At 41.3% G+C, this 22093-nt stretch overlaps 1 protein-coding gene and 1 pseudogene across 1 annotated transcript; one reads left to right on the top strand and one right to left on the bottom strand.

Moving 5' to 3' along the window:
* Nucleotides 1–1881: 1881 nt before the first annotated feature.
* Nucleotides 1882–16328, bottom strand: LOC137257673 (U6 snRNA phosphodiesterase 1-like). Its single transcript, XM_067795034.1, has 7 exons — nt 16097–16328; nt 9659–9816; nt 6033–6210; nt 5187–5240; nt 4118–4223; nt 2790–2873; nt 1882–2029 (listed from the first exon to the last, which is right to left on the bottom strand). Exons 1-7 carry the CDS (start codon nt 16252–16254, stop codon nt 1913–1915), a joined length of 855 nt encoding a protein of 284 aa, XP_067651135.1. The 5' UTR covers nt 16255–16328; the 3' UTR covers nt 1882–1912.
* Nucleotides 10413–15085, top strand: LOC137258985 (uncharacterized; annotated as a pseudogene).
* Nucleotides 16329–22093: the final 5765 nt, after the last annotated feature.

Raw genomic sequence — 22093 nt, 5'->3', positions numbered from 1 at the left:
GTGGTCAATGTTAGGTTCACTTGTGGCCTAGCCAATTGCCAAGGAGGAGAAAAAAGAAGACGGGAAGGGTCTATATTATCCAGCTCAATGCAAGCAGCATAAATAAGTGGTTTTATTCTTAAACCAAGAGGTGGAACAAGAGAAGATTTCTTATTGTATAAGTCCCCTTAAAGAGGATTGAAAACAGTTATATCGCACCCTTAAGAGCTGAATCCAAAGTTAAATCATGCTTCAGCTGAAGTTTCTCTCGTAGGTGTTTCGATACACATTTCTCAACAATCTGATCTCGCATCATTTCATCATGCAAATCACCAAAATTACATGTTTTGGAAAGTTCTCTGAAGTCAGTAACATAATTACCAACACTCTCATCTGACCCCGTGTGCTCGAGAACGAAATCTATTGTAGTATTCTGAAATATACAAAAGTACGTTTTTGATAGTTTATATATATTTAATGTTGTATTCCCGTTACAGGTAACTTGCACAGGTTCTGTTGCATATAGTCTTCAATATTCCAGCTTACTGAGGATATTTTGTCAACAAAAGTTAGGATAATCCAAGTGATTGACAGTAATTTATCCTGCAGAGAAAGAGTTAGGCGTTGTTGTTATGAAAAACAGTGTAAATTCACTGCAAAATTTAACGCTTGGCCTGCCTGAACAACTATGACCTTCACCCAGCTATGTGTGTTAACATACGGAAACGAATGATTCTAGCTACAAGCTTTTACGGGTGTGAACTGCTACCATTCATTTTCGGTAATGAGCTCGAAATGATTGCCCGCACTCCACGCTACTTTGCTCAACGCATGCAAGGCAAAACACACCCAACAGTCTCGTCTGTTTCAAACTTAAGAATATGGTCAATGAGTGGTTACATTGACAAATGCAGATTACAACTACTACTTAAGCTCTGCAATAATGATCTGTAACTCAATAACGAAAGACCAGATCTCTCACGATGCTGCAAAATCCACACACGATTTCAAATAAACGTTCTGTATTTTCTCATCCATGTCTATCCACATTTAAGACAACCCCTTCACTCTGTGTCAAAATCGGATCATGGGCAAAAATATCAAAGGAATGTAATCGACATTGTTTTGACTATGAGAGCCATATCATCCTTCATTGTGATTTTTTTGTCCGACAGAAACAATTTCTTCTTCAGTCTGATTGATAAACCTGATGTAGATATATATGTGAAAATAGTTATGCTCGACCATGGCGATGATGTGCTGGCACTATTTCTCAGAGCACTTTACATGACTTAGCTGAAATACTTGACTGTGATACGTGGGAATACATGATCAGGGCTTGGGAAAGAGAACTTTGACAATGGGCTATTTTCAGGATTCTTAGCCATTTCCTGAATCCAGCCTTTCCCAATCCGTTCATAATACTGTCATTTTGTCATTTCGAGTGAAATCTAACGAAACATCTGACATACATCTAATAAACACAGCCCTACTGCTGACAAATTGTACATTGTAAATTATCTACTAATGAAATGACTAAAATATGCTACCATTTTGTTACAAATGTTGTTCCATTTTGCTAGGTGTATGTGATGTATTGGAAATAATGTATCTGCATTTGTATGATATTCGGATACAACTCTGGAGGAAAAAAAGACACTCATTCATTCATTCATTCAGATGGTAGTTGTGAGTGGGTGAGTGAGAAAGTCTAGTTTTATCTAGTTTTTAGTAATATTTCAGCAACATCATGGAACACCAGAAATGGACTTCATGCATTGTACCCATGTGGGGAATCAAACACAAGTCTTTGGCATGAGGAATGAACGCTTTAACCACTAGCCTACCCCAGTAACCTCAGAGACAGCAGTAAATAAAACCAAAAACTACAAATTAAACAGCTTTGTTATGTAAGAATTTTATTGGCCAAGGGTCAGCTGTCCTGCTGTAGTGGAAACCGGAACACCTTGTTCCCTGACTTGCACTCGATCTCCTGAACCTTGAGGACACTGAGATCTGGATTCTCCCTGCCAAACACTTGCACCATTTTCTGAAAGACAACCACATGCAGACCATAAACCAATGGAAGAGCCCACACAAAATAAAGTACCTACCTAAGCCCCCGACATGTCACCATGAAAATATATTGAACGTCTAGTTATTCTAAGAATTTGCTTAATTATTGTTCTACCAATGTGAGGGCAGTCTGTAAATAACAAGTCTGGACCAGACCGATTGACATGAAGAGCATTACAGCGAGGGAGTTTAGTTTTACACTGCTTTTAGCAATACTCACTGCAGGGGGACACCAGAAATGGGCTTCACACATTGCACCCATGTGGGGAATCGAACCTGCCTCTTCATCATTATGAGCAAACACTTTAACCAGTAGGCTACCCCACCATACCCGAAGAGCATTACAACTGAGATAAGAAGATATGAACTGACGAGGTCAGCAAGCCCGACCATCCAATACAAAGAGTCGCCTTTCGAGACAAGCATGGGTTGCTGCAGATAAGGTTTAAATTTGATCTTCATGGGTCAACAAGCAAATATTTTGAATTGTCAACATATCAACATATTTTATCAGTACGTATGCCCTTATCTGGAGCCCTGACTCATCCAATCATCAAGTTACTAATCTATGACAAGAGCATCATCAAAGCTCTACTTGAAAAAAAAAACCGGGTTCATCAAGTCAACACATGTCAGAACTCTGGGTCATATTATATACAGATGATGTCAGGAGACCCATGTTACACAGGGACAATATCAACCAAGACACTAAATGGTGTGCTGCAACAAGTCACCTTCATATGACGGAGCTTCTGGTCGCTAACATCAGCTGCAACATCCCCTAAACACCAAGCAATGCTGATGTGAAAAGATGGACTCTGAAATAGGGAGTATTCACATCTATAAATCAACATGATTTGTAGGCTGGTACCACCAAATCCAGGTGGAATCAGGACTGTGTTTCTGAATCCCTGAATGCCTGAATCAGTGTTCACCAATGGTATTTCAAAGTAACAGGAGATTGGTTCCTGTACGTTTCACATGTCTGGCTGAAAATTCACAGGACTTATAGAATAAAAATCAAACACATTTCAGACTTAACTTTTTTTGTTTTATAACTGACAGTCAACTTACAAACATACATAAAATTTTTAAACAGCAAACAGTGAGTGACTTTAGTTTTATGCCACACTCATCAATATTCTAGCCGTATGACAGCAGTCTGTGAATAATAGAGTCTGGACCAGACGATCCAGTGATCAACAGCAGGAGCATCAATCTGCGCAGTGGAGAACCAAATATCAACCAAGTCAGCAAGCCTGACCACCCAACCCTGTTTGTCACCTCGTAGAACAAACATAGTTGCCTTTTGCAGCAAGCATGGGTTGCTGAACACCTTTTCTACCCCGGATCTTCATGGGTCTTAACAGCAAACAAGAGACGGATATCACATACAACAACAGTCAAAGTGAAATATACAGTCGGACACTTGGACCAGCAGGTTGTAGACTTCCACCAGACCATCAGTGAATTTGCCAGATTTGTCAGAGGGTCAGGTGCCATTCGTGAATACTGCAGCTTGTTGATGATACAACATTCTATTGGTGAGCAGTAATGTGACAGACTGAATGCATCCTATCTTTACAGTGCACTTGAAATTTACAGATGCTCCTCAATGCTTGCTCTTACAATATTGGAAGTGCGTGAGTGTTCATTCATTCAAATTCACTCAGTCATTGAGTAGAGTGATGCTCGTGCTGTTGATCGCCACCATGTACCAGGATAGCTGGAATATTCTTGAGAGTTGCACAAAACTATACTCACTCTTGACCACTCAGTCACAATAACATGTCACACTGATGTCAGGCCAAGATAAAATCGAGGTTAAACAAGCATAAAAAAAATGTCCAACTTCATTGTCAAACATTTTATAACATAAGCAAGCCTGCAAAATTCCAGTAATCTCATCACTGGGTGTGCCAGGATGTACCCATATGGGCAATTCAAACATGACTTCTGTCTCACAAACAAAATGACTTTTCATAGAGAAACCACACAGAAGAGTTCTGCACAGAAACTCAGTAGCCCAGCAAATGCAAGCCAAGTTTACAGACTAACTTACCTCGTAGTATGATTGTAATCTGAACTCCTTGAAGCATTTGTTGACTACATCCACATAGTCATGTAAGTGGTTCCCCTCCTCCAGAACTTCCAGACTCAAGAACGTCCTGGGGCAAAACATTCCTCAAAGATCAGTTAAGAATGTATTTACACCTTCCATCTTACACAATGTTTGTACTCTTACATACGACTTCCTCACATACAAGACAATATCTACAATTTTCAACCACCTCAGTAGAGAAAACATATTATTTTGTCTAGCATTGAGATGATCTCCGGGGTATATGTTCCTACAGCTCTCCATAAGTACCCTGGATGCATCTACGGCTTGGCTATATTACCTCCCTTTGCTGAGTCCGCCTTCTCTTAGTATGCAATCAGATACATCATTAAAACCAAACTTGCTGGTGTCAATAATGATATCGGCCGCAGGCATAAGGTTTGTTGTTTGTATGACGCAGATTTAGGGAAAAACTCATATTCCTAAATTCACAGATCTGAAACTTTCAAAAAATATATGCAAGAACCCCTTCTACTTCTTAAGGAGAAACATTCCAACAACTGTGTTACCAAGTTTAATCGGTTAGATCAAAAAAGCAAAAGTGAGTAGAAGCCTTGTGATTGGTACAGAAAACTTCCCTGATAAGGCATTTAATTGGATAAAAAGCCAGTAAAGGGAGGTAATAAATCTATCTGGCTGATTCATAGATGCATGCTGGGTACTGGAACATTTATCAAAATGTATATGCTGGATTACATCGAGGATGTCTGTTGTCCTAAATTATACAAGATAAAATTCAGGGAGAATTGTTTTGTCAGTACTGATGTTCAAGTTCAATATTAAAGCCTTTTCTTTATTGGTTCATTTCTCAGAAAAATCTGTGTCATCTCAGTCAAGATAAAACACTAAGGACATGATGTTATTGATAAATAAATTTCAACCATTAGTACACATTTAAACCAAAGTGTTTCTACTTACCTTTGGCACCTAAACTGAGACATCCAAAACATTAAATTTCAAGTCACAGGCACACATTTCCATTCCTGATTAGGACCACTTGATAACTCACCTTGTCTTCTCATCGTTGGTGTAGAGTCGTGGTTGCACAATATCACAGATACAGCTGAAAAAAAACAAACGATTCATTCTAGGATTAAAACAGATACATCTAGATTAGCATAGATAAATTTGAGGTCAGCTTCATTCCATGATTCAGAAAGACACAGTGCAAGCATGAAGAAGCTTTAGGTTTTTTTCCTAACAACCAATATTTTCACATACACAAACCAAGAACTAGAAAATACATGTGCTAAAACTAATCACTGATAAAAATCCTGAGATGTTCAAATAAATATTTGCTTAGAAGAAAAATCTGTAACTAAAGGAGACAATTCTGGAGCTTAAAAGATGCTGGAAAATACGAGTATATTTGGTCTGTCACAGTCTCAAGCTGGTTTGGTAGCAACAGTTATCCAAACTGTTAGAGGGGAATGTAAGCTTCCCAGTTTACACAGTGCCAGGATCTTCTGTTTGTGTATTTCTATCCATGATTTGAACCTTGCTCTGTCTTCACGTCACCTATCTACGTAGGCTCCACTGACGGGGAAAACACCTATGGCCTATGTGAGAGCTTTACTATCACAATATGAACTGGCCAGCTGTGATTTGTTTGACTCCTTTTGTTGTTTAAAACCATATTTAGCAATTTTGCATCTATGCAATGGCAGTTTGTAAATAATTGAGCCTAGACCAGACAATCAAGTGATTGACATACACCCACAAATCAGATAATGATGGTCGTGTCATATGACAGAAAAAGTTCCTGAAGACCAGTTTTAACTCAGATCTTCAGCAGGAGCAAGCTGTGAAATAACACAGCTCATTTCATAGTTTTATACACACAACAATTTCTTACCCTTCACAAGATGAGAGATTTTCCTTCAGGGTGTCTCTAAGTGACTCTATCCAATGGTGTCGGATCACTACGGTTCGAGATAGGGTCACATGGTGATCTGACATTAGTTGGAACTTGAGCGGGCGGAGGCAAGAGAGCAGGGAGGTGAACAGTTCCAGAAGTCTGTCGTCAGGGGTCACTGGAACACAGAAACACAAACACTTGATGAATCTTCTCACCATCCACAACCAAAAGTTTATGACACCCACATCATGTCAAAAAACATTAAAATGTGGTACTTGTTGGTCTCTGCCTGGTATTCGGCATTAATGGGTACAAGGGCTGGTCAGCTTGGAATCAGTATCATGTGTCTGAGTGGGGTATTCATGCTAAACTGTGGCATGGTATCTCAGTGAGCTAGCACTATAAAACCAGCTTAGGACTTTTCTTGTACAAGCAGCCACACATACGCAGATACACGCATGTCGTCATATGAGCGAATATTCTTAAGTACAATGTTAAACCCCATTTCACCTTACGTCATGAATAAGTGAATTTGGTACATGTCAACACACATGACATGTCCAAAGATATCTAAAGAATAAGATTTCTGAAACATGCATTACGCATAAGTGGCTTACACTTGTCAGAGGTTAATACGTACCTGATTTCAGGCTGACAATCAATCCAAAGTAGCTAACGGCAGTAAAAATGCCCAGTTAAGGTAAAATAATCTAATTCTGAAAAATAACTCATTTTCTATCCCCATGCCATGAGAATCATGAAATCCTTTGGGATCAATAATAAATTCTGGTTTATACGGCCTGAAAAAACAGCTGTCTAAGTCTACCCAACTCAACCTGACTACATGCCTGGACTAAACCCTGATTCTGCCCACAACCCAAGGCCTTTCTTGACCCAGTTATCCCTGTACATGGGGTATCTATCTGTCTCAACCCAATCAGCAACAGTCTCAACTGCTTTCCATGTCCCCTTTCGTGTCTGTTTCCACCGACCCATATTCTTGTCCCATCATCCCTTGTATTCATCCAACCTGTATCCTTTTCTACTGTTCTGCCTATCCCCAACCCGTCTCTGTGTCTGGCCAACCCACACTCACATCCCTGTCACCAATCATCTCTGTTTCCACCTGTCTCCACCTCTGCATCCATCCAGCCCCCTACTCCTTTTCCTGTCACCAATCATCTGTTTCCACCTGTCTCCACCTCTGCATCCACCCAGCCCCCTAATCCTTTTCCTGTCACCAATCATCTGTTTCCACCTGTCTCCACCTCTGCATCCATCCAGCCCGCTAATCCTTTTCCTGTCACCAATCATCTCTGTTTCCACCTGTCTCCACCTCTGCATCCACCCAGCCCCCTAATCCTTTTCCTGTCACCAAACATCTCTGTTTCCACCTGTCTCCACCTCTGCATCCATCCAGCCCCCTAATCCTTTTCCTGTCACCAAACATCTGTTTCCACCTGTCTCCACCTCTGCATCCATCCAGCCCCCTAATCCTTTTCCTGTCACCAATCATCTCTGTTTCCACCTGTCTCCACCTCTGCATCCACCCAGCCCCTTTCTCCTTTTCCCAGTCTCCAATCATCTCTGTTTCCACCTCTGCATTAACCCAACCCCCTACTCCTTTTCCCTGTCTCCAGTCATCTCTGTTTCAGTCTGTCTCCTCTGCATCCACCCAGCCCCTTTCTCCTTTTCCCAGTCTCCAATCATCTCTGTTTCCACCTCTGCATTAACCCAACCCCCTACTCCTTTTCCCTGTCTCCAGTCATCTCTGTTTCAATCTGTCTCCTCTGCATCCACCCAGCCCCCTCTGTTTCCACCTGTCTCCACCTCTGCATCCACCCAGCCCCCTACTCCTTTAGCCCGTCTCCAATCATCTCTGTTTCCACCTGTCTCCAACTCTGTATCCATCCAGCCCCCTACTCCTTTCCCTGTCACCAATCATCTCGGTTTCCACCTGTCTCCACCTCTGCATCCACCCAGACCCTACTCCTTTCCCTGTCACCAATCATCTCTGTTTCCACCTGTTTCCACCTCTGCATCCACCCAGACCCTACTCCTTTCCCTGTCACCAATCATCTCGGTTTCCACCTGTCTCCACCTCTGCATCCACCCAGACCCTACTCCTTTCCCTGTCACCAATCATCTCTGTTTCCACCTGTCTCCACCTCTGCATCCACCCAGACCCTACTCCTTTCCCTGTCACCAATCATCTCTGTTTCCACCTGTCTCCACCTCTGCATCCACCCAGACCCTACTCCTTTCCCTGTCACCAATCATCTCGGTTTCCACCTGTCTCCACCTCTGCATCCACCCAGACCCTACTCCTTTCCCTGTCACCAATCATCTCTGTTTCCACCTGTCTCCACCTCTGCATCCACCCAGACCCTACTCCTTTCCCTGTCACCAATCATCTCTGTTTCCACCTGTTTCCACCTCTGCATCCTTCCAGTCCCCTACTCATCTCTGTTTCCACCTCACCATTCACCACAACCAGTTGCCGCAGTATATAAAAAAACTTTCCTAAAACACATAGCCCCTGGAATCTTGCATGTCCATTCTTTCTATGTGAAACAGGTCTGTTTTTCCAATGAGAGAGAAACTGTTATTTGCATGATGAATGAATCTTTCACATTTTCACACTGTAAATAACATTTTTAGAAAAGTATTTCTCTTTCAAGTTAACATGATTTAATGGTAAATTTTAATGAGAAATAGAATACAACAACATATAATGACAATTCCAACACAAATGATCGCCCTTTGCTCCAGGAAGTATGATCACATAACTCCAATCCTTCATAACCTCCACTGGCTTCCAGTACAACACAATATAAGCTATAAGACACTGTGCTTCGTGTACCAATGTCTGTCGGGGGATCTCCGTGCCTGTATCGTACCATATATACTGGCTTGATCTCTGGGATCAGAGTCCAAAAATTTGATGACTGTATCCCAGTTACCAAAACAGTTTACTATGGACATAGATCCTTTTCATTTGCAGCTGTGACTGAGTGGAATCAGTTACCAACACATCATTTCTCTCTGTTTAAATCCAGACTCTAAACAAATCTATATAAGCAAGCATTCTGTAATGATTCAAATCAGTGAACCCTTGGACTGTGAGTTTAGAGCATGAAATCTTCATGGAGTCATGCACAATATAAATGGACCAATATTGGTATTATACGGTATAAATTCGTGACATATATGTTCATACATGGTTGGCATGCCATCTAGCAAGATTGCTATTTATAAACCTGGGGAATTCAAAGTTTCTGTAGAATCACCATGCCAAAATGGACAATGCTACATTTCAGTCTCATGAGAATTAAGGAAGGAATATATATAAAATAATTATTAACTAACCAGATCAGAAAATGCTTTGCCTAAAGAACACACAAGTAGAAAATATTGTGCATGAAATGTAGATTTATTTGTGTGCAACATGCAGGTTTTTGCATTAACATGAAAACTGCCAACACTTACTCCCAAAATTTTATTAGCATCCCTACTGTGTGTACTTATACTCATCTGTGTCCACCCAACCCAAAAATTAGTATCCATCACCACCCTACCCATCCGAGTTCACCAAAGCCCCAAATCTATATAATTAAACACACCTGGTATATACACAAATGTAGCCCAGTTCCCTTCCACATGAGCAAAGGATCGTATCCGGCCACCATGTTTACTGCTGTCCTCCTTGTGAGACTTCTCAGTTCCATCATCATACAACTTCTGTATTGCTGAGGGAAGAGGAAGGAGTTGGTCTTTCCTTCTGAGGAGATACCATATTAACTGACAAATGAACAGACTAATAAAATATCAACACAATATTCTTTCATCAACATTATCTTTTGTCAATTTCATGACATTTCATCACGTGTTATGTTGTGTGTCACAGTCCATCATGTATATAGCTAGTTCCACCAGCTAAACATCTTGTTCCTGCCATGGTAAACATTGTATACCTTGGTTGGAACAAGAGCCTTAGCTGGCTGAACTAATATATAACTAGACGGGTTTATTCATATGAACTCTGTGTGCCACTATTGTAGTGGAATTAATTAACTGGAATTATCTTATTTCAATTTCAAGGCATCTTCTCTCTATAAAATACTGATATTATATATTTAATTCTTTTAAGTTTCCAGCTTACTATCCCCGTATCGAAATAACTATATTCTTATGTAAATTTAGTTCAGCTAGCTAACTGAACTAATGTAAATTCAGCATTTTCTTCATGAGAATAAAAGCAGTAATAAGTTGTTGCTAATGTTGACGACACTGGGCTTCTTTATTGAGCTGGCTGTAAACATCTTATTTATGTATTGTGCAGTTAGATACGCGAATAGGTTCACTTATAGCATTTAGCGTTAACCGCTAAATTGTGTTATTGATGGCGTGGCTATACCACGTGCCTTTGTTTATAAATATTACCTTGGCTCGCGCAGCTGCAAACATTACGTCAAATCATGACGTCATCAGTTGTTACGTCATCACAACACGCGACAGATAACGGTGCTTCACTTCTCGCGTCTCCGCCGAACACTACTTACCGTCGCTCACTACCATATTAACATCGATAAGCAGGTTAACGTCGCCAATCTGTAATGGGACCAAAAAGAAGAGCAGCATTACAGCACAGGCTAGTCCCGGCACCTGCAGCTGGAAAGAAACGCAGGTCAACAAGGGGTAGCAGTACCATCAGCACATCAAGTCCGCCGGTGGATATTCAAGGGACGACCTTGGGGACGACCTTCGATCCTCCTAGGAACGCTCCAATGCAAGGTAGGTTTAGCTTAGCTTCAGAATTGCATCAGGGAATGAACAATCCCATTCAGATAGACCCAAACTTATTATTAGCTACACCGTCCCTAACACCCGCGCCGGTTACCCAATCCACGGCAGCGCAGCCGGCGGCAGACGCGCACCCCAGTAGTCAGCAGGCGGTAGATGCACGCACAGGGTTTAATCCGGATTTAGATGCATGCACAGTTCCTTCTGCATCAAGCATTCAGGCCACGATACAATGGCTTTCTAATCTAGCTTCGGGTGGGGGATCTTCACAGCTAAGCCTCCCCACGTACAGGCAGGTACCCGATGCCACTGCGGTTAATGCGGGTTTGCCTCAGCTTTCCTACAAAACGGACCACATCGGTGCTCATGTGAAAGATTCGGTCAGGCAAAAAATATGGAACGGCGAGTTCGTAGACTTCCAAACACTCCTCCCTTCTCAAAACGTTGCGCAGGATGGCGATGTACCGTTACAAATGGTTTTTAACCAGGCAGGTCAGGTCATGTTTAAACCGGCAAGTAAACAATCTTCTAAACCCCTCAGTATTGCCTCCTGGACTACGGCCTTCCATATTTTTATGAGTATTTACCTGCAAAAACACCCAGGTGCAGTTCAAGAACTGTTAGGATACGTTGACGCAGTTCGGGGCGCCGCACACAAGTACGGTAATGACTCGTGGTACACCTATGATTATTATTTCCGCCATAAAATGGCTAGAGATCCCACGCGTTCCTGGGGAGCCATCGACGGCGATCTGTGGCTCCGTTACATGGTTCACGGTAGGCAGTCCTACAATCTCACAGACACTAAGTCCAGCACTGCTGGTTCCGTCACTGCTGTCACTGATAAGCAAGTCTGCTGGGATTTCAATTTTTCCCAATGTTCAAGATTATCTTGCAAGTACCCCCACAAATGTTCCAAATGCAAAAGTTCAAACCATAGTGCCCGTCAGTGCAATTCTTTTCGTAGCAAACCAACAAACAATGCACAAGTGCAACTCCGAAACAGGGCCAGCTTACCCCCATCTCCCGATGTCGTTAGCTCCGGTACCCATAAAATATAACACACTGATTCCATGGATCGATGCGTACTATGCAGTGTGCTCAAAAGATGCCGATCTATTACGGGTAGGTTTTACCTCAGGTTTTAATTTACAGTTCACTGGTTCGTTCACTCCTAACAACGCTCCCAACCTTAGATCAGCAAGGCAGTTTCCTCAAATTGTCAACACCAAGCTACAAAAAGAAATCTCTCTTGGTCGTATCGCCGGGCCTTTCCCCTCATGCCCGATTCAAAACCTCAAGGTTTCTCCCGTTGGTTTAGTCCAAAAGAAATCAGACACATCAAGTGTCACCACAATCGCGGATAACTACCGTCTTATACACCACCTCTCCCATCCCCGGGGATCGTCCGTAAACGATGGAATTTCCGCGGAATTTTGCTCCGTTCAGTACTCACGATTCGATGAGGCGGTTAGTTTAGTGCAGCAATTAGGCAAGGGAGCTCAGTTAGCAAAATTTGATGTTAAGTCAGCCTTCCGTTTACTACCAGTCCGTCCGGAAGATTTCCACCTGTTAGGTATGTACTTTGAAGGAAATTACTATTTTGACAAATGTCTCCCTTTCGGTTGTTCGATATCATGCGCTCTTTTTGAAACATTTAGCCGTTTCTTGCAGTGGTGCATAACCAAACACACACACAGTGCATCCATCATGCATTACCTAGACGATTTCCTGGTGGGAGGTCGCGCCCAATCAGGCAAATGTAAATACCTGTTAGATTCAAGCATTCAGCTTTTTCGACATTTCGGTATTCCCATAGCCCAGGAAAAAAACAGTTCAACCAACCACGACCATCAAATTCCTAGGCATAACCATAGACACTATCTCTATGGAGATTAGGATACCACCTGAAAAAATCAATCACTTGTGTCAAGAAATTGTCGCCTTACTGCAGTCACAAAAGCGCAAACTAAAAGTTCACCAGTTACAATCTTTGTTAGGCAAGCTGTATTTTGTGTGTCGCGCAGTTAGGTGCGGGAGGGCTTTTTGTAGACGCTTGACTGATGCCCTTTGCGGAAACGTCTATCCCTATCATAGAATAAGACTCACTAACGGTATGAAACAGGACCTGCAAGTATGGTTACAGTTCCTGCAGCATTACAATGGCGTATCCGTTTTTCATGATTCTATTTGGCTGTCTGGTCAGCATTTACGTCTTTTCACGGATGCATCTAGCACACACGGCTTCGGGGCGTATTTCCAGGGCAGCTGGACATGTGCGTCCTGGCCCCAAGCGTGGATACAAAAAGGCTACACCAAGGATATGACACTCCTTGAATTATTTCCTATTGTGGTAGCGTTAAAACTGTGGGGAAATTGTTTGAGCAACAAAAAGGTTATGTTCACATGTGACAACCAAGCAGTCGTACATATTATCAACAAGCAATCATCCAAGAACAAGAGGGTCATGGCACTAGTAAGGTGCTTAGTATTACTCTCCTTGCAGCACAACATAATATTTCACGCCAAGTACATTAGCACGCATGAAAATGCTATAGCTGACGCTCTTTCGCGCTTTCAGTGGCACCGATTTCACCAAATGGCTCCAGACGCGGACCCGACACAGACCAGCTTACCAAGAGACATTTGGGAGATTGTATGACAGAATCTCATATACTTATCGTGTCTTCTTTATCACGCAACACTAGACGCACTTATTACACGGCGCTGCAATGTCTCGAAACGTTTAGGCGCGCGTTTAGTCTACCATTAGGAGGACCCATTTGCCTAGACCAACTTCTGCAATTCATAGGCTACATGTCAATTCAAGGTAAATCCCCTCGTACTGTAAGGGCTTACATTTCAGCCTTATCCACCTGGAATAGACTAAATAACCTTACCAATCACTGTGAACATTTTTTGGTTAGAAAAGCCATCATTGGGATGCACAAGATTAAAGTTAGGAGGGACATACGAAAGCCCATCACATTTCCAATTCTTCAGCGCATCGTAGGTGTTTTGCCTGCTATCTGCAGCTCTTCTTACGAGGCTCAGGTTTTTAAGTCAGCATTTACCTTAGCCTTTTTTGGTTTCCTGAGGGTCAGCGAGTTGGTTTGCAGTTCACAAGCCGACGATTCAAAAACTTCACTACAAATAAATGATGTTTCATTTTCAGGCGAGGGATTAACCTTGCGCATAAGATTTTCTAAAACCGACCAGTTCGGTAGAGGAACTCTGCTTTCAATTTCTCCTACTGCCTCAGAGCTATGCCCCGTTACAGCTCTCTCTCTGTATCTCGCGTCCAGACCACGCACTAGCTCACAGCTGTTTGTCCATTTTGACGGCTCACCATTAACGCGCTATCAATTTCAGGCGATTCTCAATAAGTCGCTATCACATGTCGGTTATGACGCGACCCAGTATACATCACATTCTTTCAGAATAGGCGCTGCTACAACTGCGGCGATTAATGGTTTGGATGAAAGTATAATTCAGCAGTATGGTAGATGGACATCTTGTGCATACCAGGGTTATATTAGGATCTAATAAAGTAACCACGCATAATTAACTGATTCTACTTAATATTTACTAGCTTTGCTCTTACCAATTACATTGTAGCAATTTTTTCTGCTGTCCGATCTCTATGTTACAGATCTGGCCTGGGTGATTGGTGACAGCTACATGGCCAGGGCAAAGGGGAGCTTGGAACAACGCTTGCAACGTCTCGGCCGTACACGGTGGCAGGTCCGAGGCGGGAGGCGATGGAGCCACTTCCGAGCTTCGCTTAACAGTCTTTTGGCTTCCGCGTCTAACACCAGTCCCAAATGGCTCGTGATCCACTTAGGCTCCAATGACTTGTCCCAAACGTCCGCCAGGTCCATATATGAAGACATTATGTGTGATTTGCTGTATGCCAAGCTACGTATGCCTGATACGACGCTGGTGTGGTCATTCATGTTGCCACGGGTTGCGTGGCCGGCTGCTATGGACATCAAAAAGCTTGAACTTTCTCGTAAAAAGCTAAATCGAAGACTCTCAAACAGAATCTATGAGCTTCATGGGATCAGCGTCCGCCACGACCAGTTTGATCCGGTCAAATGTGGCCCGGAACATTACTTGGCGGACGGGGTGCACCTGTCAACCACTGCAATGGACATTTTTGTGCACAATATTGTTAGTGCTTTAACTGCTAGTTAACTCGGATAAATAAAAATAACGGCAGTAAGTGAGCACGCGCTTCCATTATTTCCCAGCACAGTGTAAGTCGTTCATGCTGTTCGCGTATCCACTATTTTCTAATATCTATATGTTGCTTTGTGGATGGCCGGCGATTTATATCGCGGTGGCCTGCTTGGGGTGAGAAGCTATCAATCGCTATGCTGCTGGTTGTCCGCTTTCACAGCAGAAACCAAAAAATCGTAATTCCAGCCTGCTTCACAGTAGGTGGAACTCATCGCTCGCTACGCTCACCTCGTCTGCTTGTCACAGCGGAAAGGTGATTATGCATTAATACCATGCTCTCGCTCGCTGCTGCTGCTCCTTCTCACCCCCGTAGCCATCCACACATATTGGCCATTACTCCCAAGATAATATCTTCCTTTTCATTTAAAACGCAAGTCCAGCAATAATAGCATTTAGCGTTAACCGCTAAATTGTGTTATTGATGGCGTGGCTATACCACGTGCCTTTGTTTATAAATATTACCTTGGCTCGCGCAGCTGCAAACATTACGTCAAATCATGACGTCATCAGTTGTTACGTCATCACAACACGCGACAGATAACGGTGCTTCACTTCTCGCGTCTCCGCCGAACACTACTTACCGTCGCTCACTACCATATTAACCCTCCCTCCCTTCCCGTGCTCACTTATTTCCGTTATTTGATTGGGTGTACATTAAATCTAGAAGTATTAACATTGATATTCATTGTACCTTTATTCACTTTGCTGAATTAAAACGTCATAGTGTGTATGGCCTGCTTGGGGTGAGAAGCTATCAATCGCTATGCTGCTGGTTGTCCGCTTTCACAGCAGAAACCAAAAAATCGTAATTCCAGCCTGCTTCACAGTAGGTGGAACTCATCGCTCGCTACGCTCACCTCGTCTGCTTGTCACAGCGGAAAGGTGATTATGCATTAATACCATGCTCTCGCTCGCTGCTGCTGCTCCTTCTCACCCCCGTAGCCATCCACACATATTGGCCATTACTCCCAAGATAATATCTTCCTTTTCATTTAAAACGCAAGTCCAGCAATAACAGCACTGGCTCGCCGGTTTTTAAACGTTTGCAGTCTCTGGTATCATTTGCCGTTGAAGCCGGGCGTTTGTCAGAGGCGGTGGGTGGAAGTGTTGCTTCCGTAGAATCATGACTGTCATTTTCATCAGAGCTGCTCGAGTATTCAACAACACTTAACATCGCAAAGATAAGCAGACACACTTCTCATCCTACAGCACAGGGATATCAACAAACGTTGTGATCACTTCCGTCTTAGGGAGAAGTCATTAATTCAAACACAACATAAATATAGGTTCCTCATTTTTTGTGGATACAAGATGTATCATATGATATGAGTTCATTTATTCAATTGCAAAAAAAAATAATTTTGCAATATTTTAATCAACTTGGGAACTAAGATACTCCAAAATATTAAGTTTACAAATTGTAAATTTATTGCTCCTTCGTGGCGGGAAAAAGTGTCATGTTTGAACTCTGGTAGTGAAGCGGACCATAAATGTGAGATGTTACCTTGTTTGTCACGGGATTTCTGTTGAAGGATGTAATGAGAACTTAGCAGAAAAACCTGAGCTTTAGATATTTGATTGACTCTGGGGTGACTTTAATTAAGGTAAAATATATATCAAGCGGGTTATTTTTATCATCTTACTAAAACTGCAATCCATTGGATCTGTTCTTCATTCAATGTGAATTGTGGAAGGTGTTTATTTGGCATTTGATTTACAGTACCGGGAATAACAGATTATGGGAAGCTGAACGACAAAGTAAACACAGAATCGACAGCATCACACATTTTGGTTCTACATTTTGACCACCCAGTTCCAGTTTGTGTCAACAAGCCCCGAATTCCTCCGAATTCTAGGTCTTCAAATAATACCTAATTATAACTTGTTTTCACAACATGCTGTCGAAAAAAAGAGGAAGATAGCCCCCAAGTGCTCGCCATTCATTTGCAGATATTAGAATAAATAATATTGGTTGAGATTAACTAAATGGGGATAACAACTTAAAGACATTTACATTACATATCTCATAGCTGATAGTGTGTGTAATAACAGCACTAACTAGTGTAAAGAAGTTTGTTGACATGACTGTTACGAACTTGCCCTCTACTGAGGACAAGATTAAGTCGAAACTCTTCTCGAATGGAATGGAATATAGCTGGGTTTCACGAGGGAGGCATGTGTTGACGGGTCGTTAACCTGAGAAGGTTTGGAACTCACCGGGTGATACTTTCGTCCTTGCCATATCTTCTTTTTGATGATGAAATATACTCTCTTCTGATGTTTGCCTACTGAACCTGAAACCGTTAAAACGACGCTCAGTCATCATTTCCGAGATCACTGATCTCAAACTCACAATCTTCAAATTCTCCAAGCAAGTTTTGTACGCTGCTAGTCACCTACTGACTTCAGGTGAGAAGTGGCAGCGTTCCCTTATGTTGTAGTCATACCTCCAGGGATGGCACTTTTTGTTAAACCCTCTTGTTTCAGCAGGTACCTAAACAATGATAGTTCGCCGAGACTGGCCACTTTCCAAGGGTCGCTGACAGCTACATATATTACGGACCACTGACAACAGAAAATCTGCACATTAACTCAAAATATTTTTTATATAAACCCTTCTGTCACCATGCAATGTAAAAACTAGATTTCATTATTTCGCATTTTCTTCAGTGCGTTGCTCATAAAGCATCATCATGGTAACGAATGCCCTGCAGAAGGGTTGAATACGCCCTAACGGTCTTGGCCAGACATGACAAATGAAACAGAACAATTCGTCCACCATGAGCCGAACATCATATCCAACGCCCTCGCGGCTCAGCAATGGCATGCTTGTGTATATCTGAACAGCATGTCTAACACAATATCAAATATTGTGTACAGGGCCTTGATCGTAACAATCAATACCTGACAATTATTTAATATAAAAAAATACAAAGATTCCTCAGCTCCCAAACACCGTTGGCATCTGGGAATTAAGAGCTCTTCTCCCAGGACAGGAAAAAAACACGTATAAAAAGAGCTAACGATTTCTTTATAACACAGAGATAAATGACTCTTCTGATATTGGCGAGTGTTATAACAACGAGAGCCAAGGCATACCTGCTCTCAGAACAACAATGAAAGCCACGAAAACAAAAAAAAATTCTAAAGATCCGCTCTTTTAATGTTACGACAAACCTTTCACCTTCTGGACGTAGACGTTCGCAAGAGTTGCGACTTCTGAAGAATTGAGGTCTTTCATATGTGTCGATTGAACGCCGACCAGGCAGTGCAGACCTTTCACAGAAAATAACAGTAAAGGTTTCATACACCCGAGGCTCTAAAAAATCTCACATAGTAACGTAAATGGTTTACAACTGTCCCGTGCTCGTAAAGATATCTTACGAACCAGGGCCCCGTTTCACAAAGCTCTCGTAAGCCTAAGATCTCGTAACTTTTCTCGTAGCATCCGTAGCTCCTGTGTTACAGTATAGGAGGCACAATGGGTACGAGAAAACTTACGAGATCTTAGGCTTACGAGAGCTTTGTGAAACGGGGCCCAGCGCAGTAAACCTTATATAAAGTAACAATAGATTTGCGTCCGTATCACGCGCGACAATAAAGTCTCTGTATTTCAATATACTCATAATCGGTGACAGAAATTACTGGGAGAGTAGTATTTACAATCTATAAATATTTAGATGAGACGAGCCAGATTAATGCCAAGTCTTTCTTAGTGGAAAGTTACAATTAGCGTTATGTTTGTCTGCCGTTGTTCGCGAATTTCACCTGCGGTTTTATTGCTTGGAGGCTCGCCAAACCACAGCGGCCGGCGTGAGTGTACCGTTTATGGATCGCATGGCTATATTAAAGCGAACCTAAATGCTTCAAGCATGTAGAAAGTAATATAACAGTAGAATAATACAGCGTGGACGAGGGAACATAATTTGGAACCACAGACGTTGTGTCGAATTGTCGTCACCTTTGCGTTGCTAATCTGGAATTTTGGATTGCAGTTGGTGAGTGATATCGGACTTTTATTTCATTAAATTCTTATTGTGGTGTCTGAAACATATATTATACCTACAGTCAAATCTATTGGAATGTGGTTTGTAGATCCACAACATGCGTTTGCTAACTAAATGGAATCCGGAAGTGTATCTGTGAAACCTTCACTTTTGAGGGTTTAGCTGTCATCCGATTTGGATTATTGCCAATTGTTTTCGCTAAGCTGATAGAGTCGTTGCAGTCATTGTGGAATTATGTCGAGATTGCCTTCTTCATTCATGATCGTGATCATTATTGATTGGTTCTAATAACATAATCAGGGTGTGGCGAACCGCTGTAAGAGCCAAACAAGGCTCAACCGATGACATGTGAGTCTGCGCAGACCGTGTCGTGTTAACAACGTGCTTGTCTGTCTCTAAAGTGTACAGCATCATGTTACATGGCACTGTTGCATGACACATGACCAAATTAGTTTCCAAATTTTGCTAGCAAGTAGCCAGCCCACAAAATAATTCCCAATATCATCCCGAAATTTGAATGCAGAAACTAAGCAAACGATATAAAAAATGGATGACAATAAGATATTCATGGGGTTCATCCTTTAGCTGCAAATATGATCAACATTTCAATCAGACAATAATCACACATGATTTGAAGGTGTATCATAACTTAACATGTGGGAGAGGGTGATAAATTTACAAATATAGTGACTGTGGAGGTTAACTGTCCAGACCGAAATTAAGGTTATTATATAGTTTGTATTTTACAAATGGTATTTCTTTTTACCAATTCCAGAAATAGATTTATCTTGTATGTATTGATCTCAAAGGTTAACACAGTTCCAGAGGGCTACACAAAGTAGGTGTTCTGGCTTGTCACTTGTCTGACAGCTTCCAAAGCTATAGATTACTGACTTTGCCTGCAGGATGTGGGTTAAAATCTTCAATGGTACTTTATCCACTATTTTCTAGAATTGATTTTAATTTTCAAAAATGTGTAAATGCAAATATACAATTTATTCCATGATTTGAAACTGTCAGTTTAGGGGACAAAGGTTTAAAACCAAATATATGATTATGGGTGTGCACATTCAGCTATGATGTATTCTGGCACTGATAAAGATATGGATCTTACTAAGATGCAGTGACAAATATGTTAAATCATCAATTACAGAGAATGATTAATACAAAGAGAATGAGAATCATTAATCATTGCCTGTTATAAAGCTCATCTAGACTCCTACTCACAGATGAATTGTAAATTGTAAATGAAGATTTCATTTGAACATCAGAATCAGAATAAATGCATTTGAATAAAGACATACCTGCTTGTGTGTGGTAGTCTTACAGATAAGCATTTAATTGAAAAATATACAGGAGAAAAGTTGTTAAATTGTCTTAGATTATTAAAAAATGCCCAAATCATTATTTTCAGAGCAGCAGTAATGTACACTTGCCAAAGCTTTATTACACAATAGGTGTATTAAATATACCTGTTTCAGAGTGTGTATGATGAACTAAGTATGATGATGCTTATGCTATTCTAGACTTATGCTTTATGGTTTATTGTGCAAGCTTACTTAGATACCATGTTGTAGTTTAATCGGTATACTCCACTCAGACACAGTCTACTATTAATTATAAATCAACAAGTTGTCCTCATGTCAAGAGCCAGTCCGGTTACCAACAAGTACCACCTTGAACAGAGAGATAATTTTCTGGGTTACTGTGAGCTTCATTTTCATTCTGGAGCACACCGTTTCAGGGCTTGTTCTGACCCCATCATCAGGTAGAACTGAAGTAACTCTGGAGTTAAGGGTTACTGTTCATTTGTACCTGATGATGGGGCCAGAATAAGCCCTGAAACATTCTGTATTCTGGAGTACAATGTTTCGGGGCTTATTCTGACCCCATCATCAGGTAGAACTGAAGTAACTCTGTTACTCTGTTACAGTTCAGTTCTACTTGATGATGAGGTCAGAACAAGCCCTGAAATGTTGTACTCCAGAATAATAAAGAGAATGTGACCCAGAAATATCTCTTTTCATCAAATAGCATCTTCTAAAATGCCAATCAAGCATGTAAGTAACACCTTTTAAAATTTATGTCAATTTTGTGACTAGGGGTCAGTTTGGGCCTCTCTTCACATAGCACAAATGAGATCATAAGTCACTGAGCTAACCTTAGTGCAATGTAGAAGAATGGGAGTAAAGGTTAATCTTAGTTAAGGCTTAATTGAGGCTGAATTTTTGTAAATACTTAATAAATTTGATCTTACATGTCTTAAATGTCAAATCCTAGCTTGCGAAGCTAGATAAAATAAGTAACATATAGTCATATTCTAGATGACCATGGCGATTGCAGCTTGCAGTCTTTCTTATCGTTTCTCATATTACAGTGAATATAAATAACAAACACCTCAACCAACATTTAAATTTTATCATATTTTCACAATTAATGTAAAATTGCAAAATACCCAATCTAGTTTGAGTGATCTGGGCATTAAACAAAAAATAAGGATACCCAAATGAGATGAACACAAGCAACTTAGCAAGTACATTACTCATTGATCCAAGCAGTTATCTGTAGCTCTGATAAAGTATAAAAGTGTGACAAAACAATATATAATATTGAGAAACATAAAAAGATACAAGGACTCCTTTGAAAAAATTTCTCTGCAACATTTCCTGTTTTGCCATCTGGATTTGACCTTGAGGTACATCTGGTCATGGTGGTATAAATAGTTTATACGATCTCCACCTGTTCCAGCCAACGATTACCTTGATGTTACTGTCATAAATACAACATTGCCTCTATGTTTACATTAGACAGCTTCCAGAGTCTGAAGACTTCCTCATATAAAACCCTTAATGGTTATCCTGGTCTTTATGTTCAATAAATCTATCAAAGTATTCTCTTGCAAATGTGACTGATTTGTCATCAATGTCATTCAAGCAACACTAAAGTCTTTTACTGTGCACAGTCAATATGTTATGGCTTTGTGTTCAGTCCTTTCCTCTCGCACTC

This window comes from Haliotis asinina, chromosome 12 (assembly GCF_037392515.1).
Source record: "Haliotis asinina isolate JCU_RB_2024 chromosome 12, JCU_Hal_asi_v2, whole genome shotgun sequence".
Lineage (NCBI taxonomy): Eukaryota > Metazoa > Mollusca > Gastropoda > Lepetellida > Haliotidae > Haliotis > Haliotis asinina.
The sequence above is the reverse complement of the archived record's forward strand: the minus strand, read 5'-3'. Positions and strand labels throughout refer to the sequence as shown.

Coding starts and splice junctions, on each gene's coding strand:
- LOC137257673 (XM_067795034.1), bottom strand. CDS start 16,254: ATGTTAAGTGTTGTTGAATACTCGAGCAGCTCTGATGAAAATGACAGT. Junction 9,817..16,096: donor AAAACCGGCGAGCCAGTGCT/GTTATTGCTGGA, acceptor GTATCTCCTCAG/AAGGAAAGACCAACTCCTTC. Junction 5,241..6,032: donor AATCTCTCATCTTGTGAAGG/GTAAGAAATTGT, acceptor GTTTTTTTTCAG/CTGTATCTGTGATATTGTGC.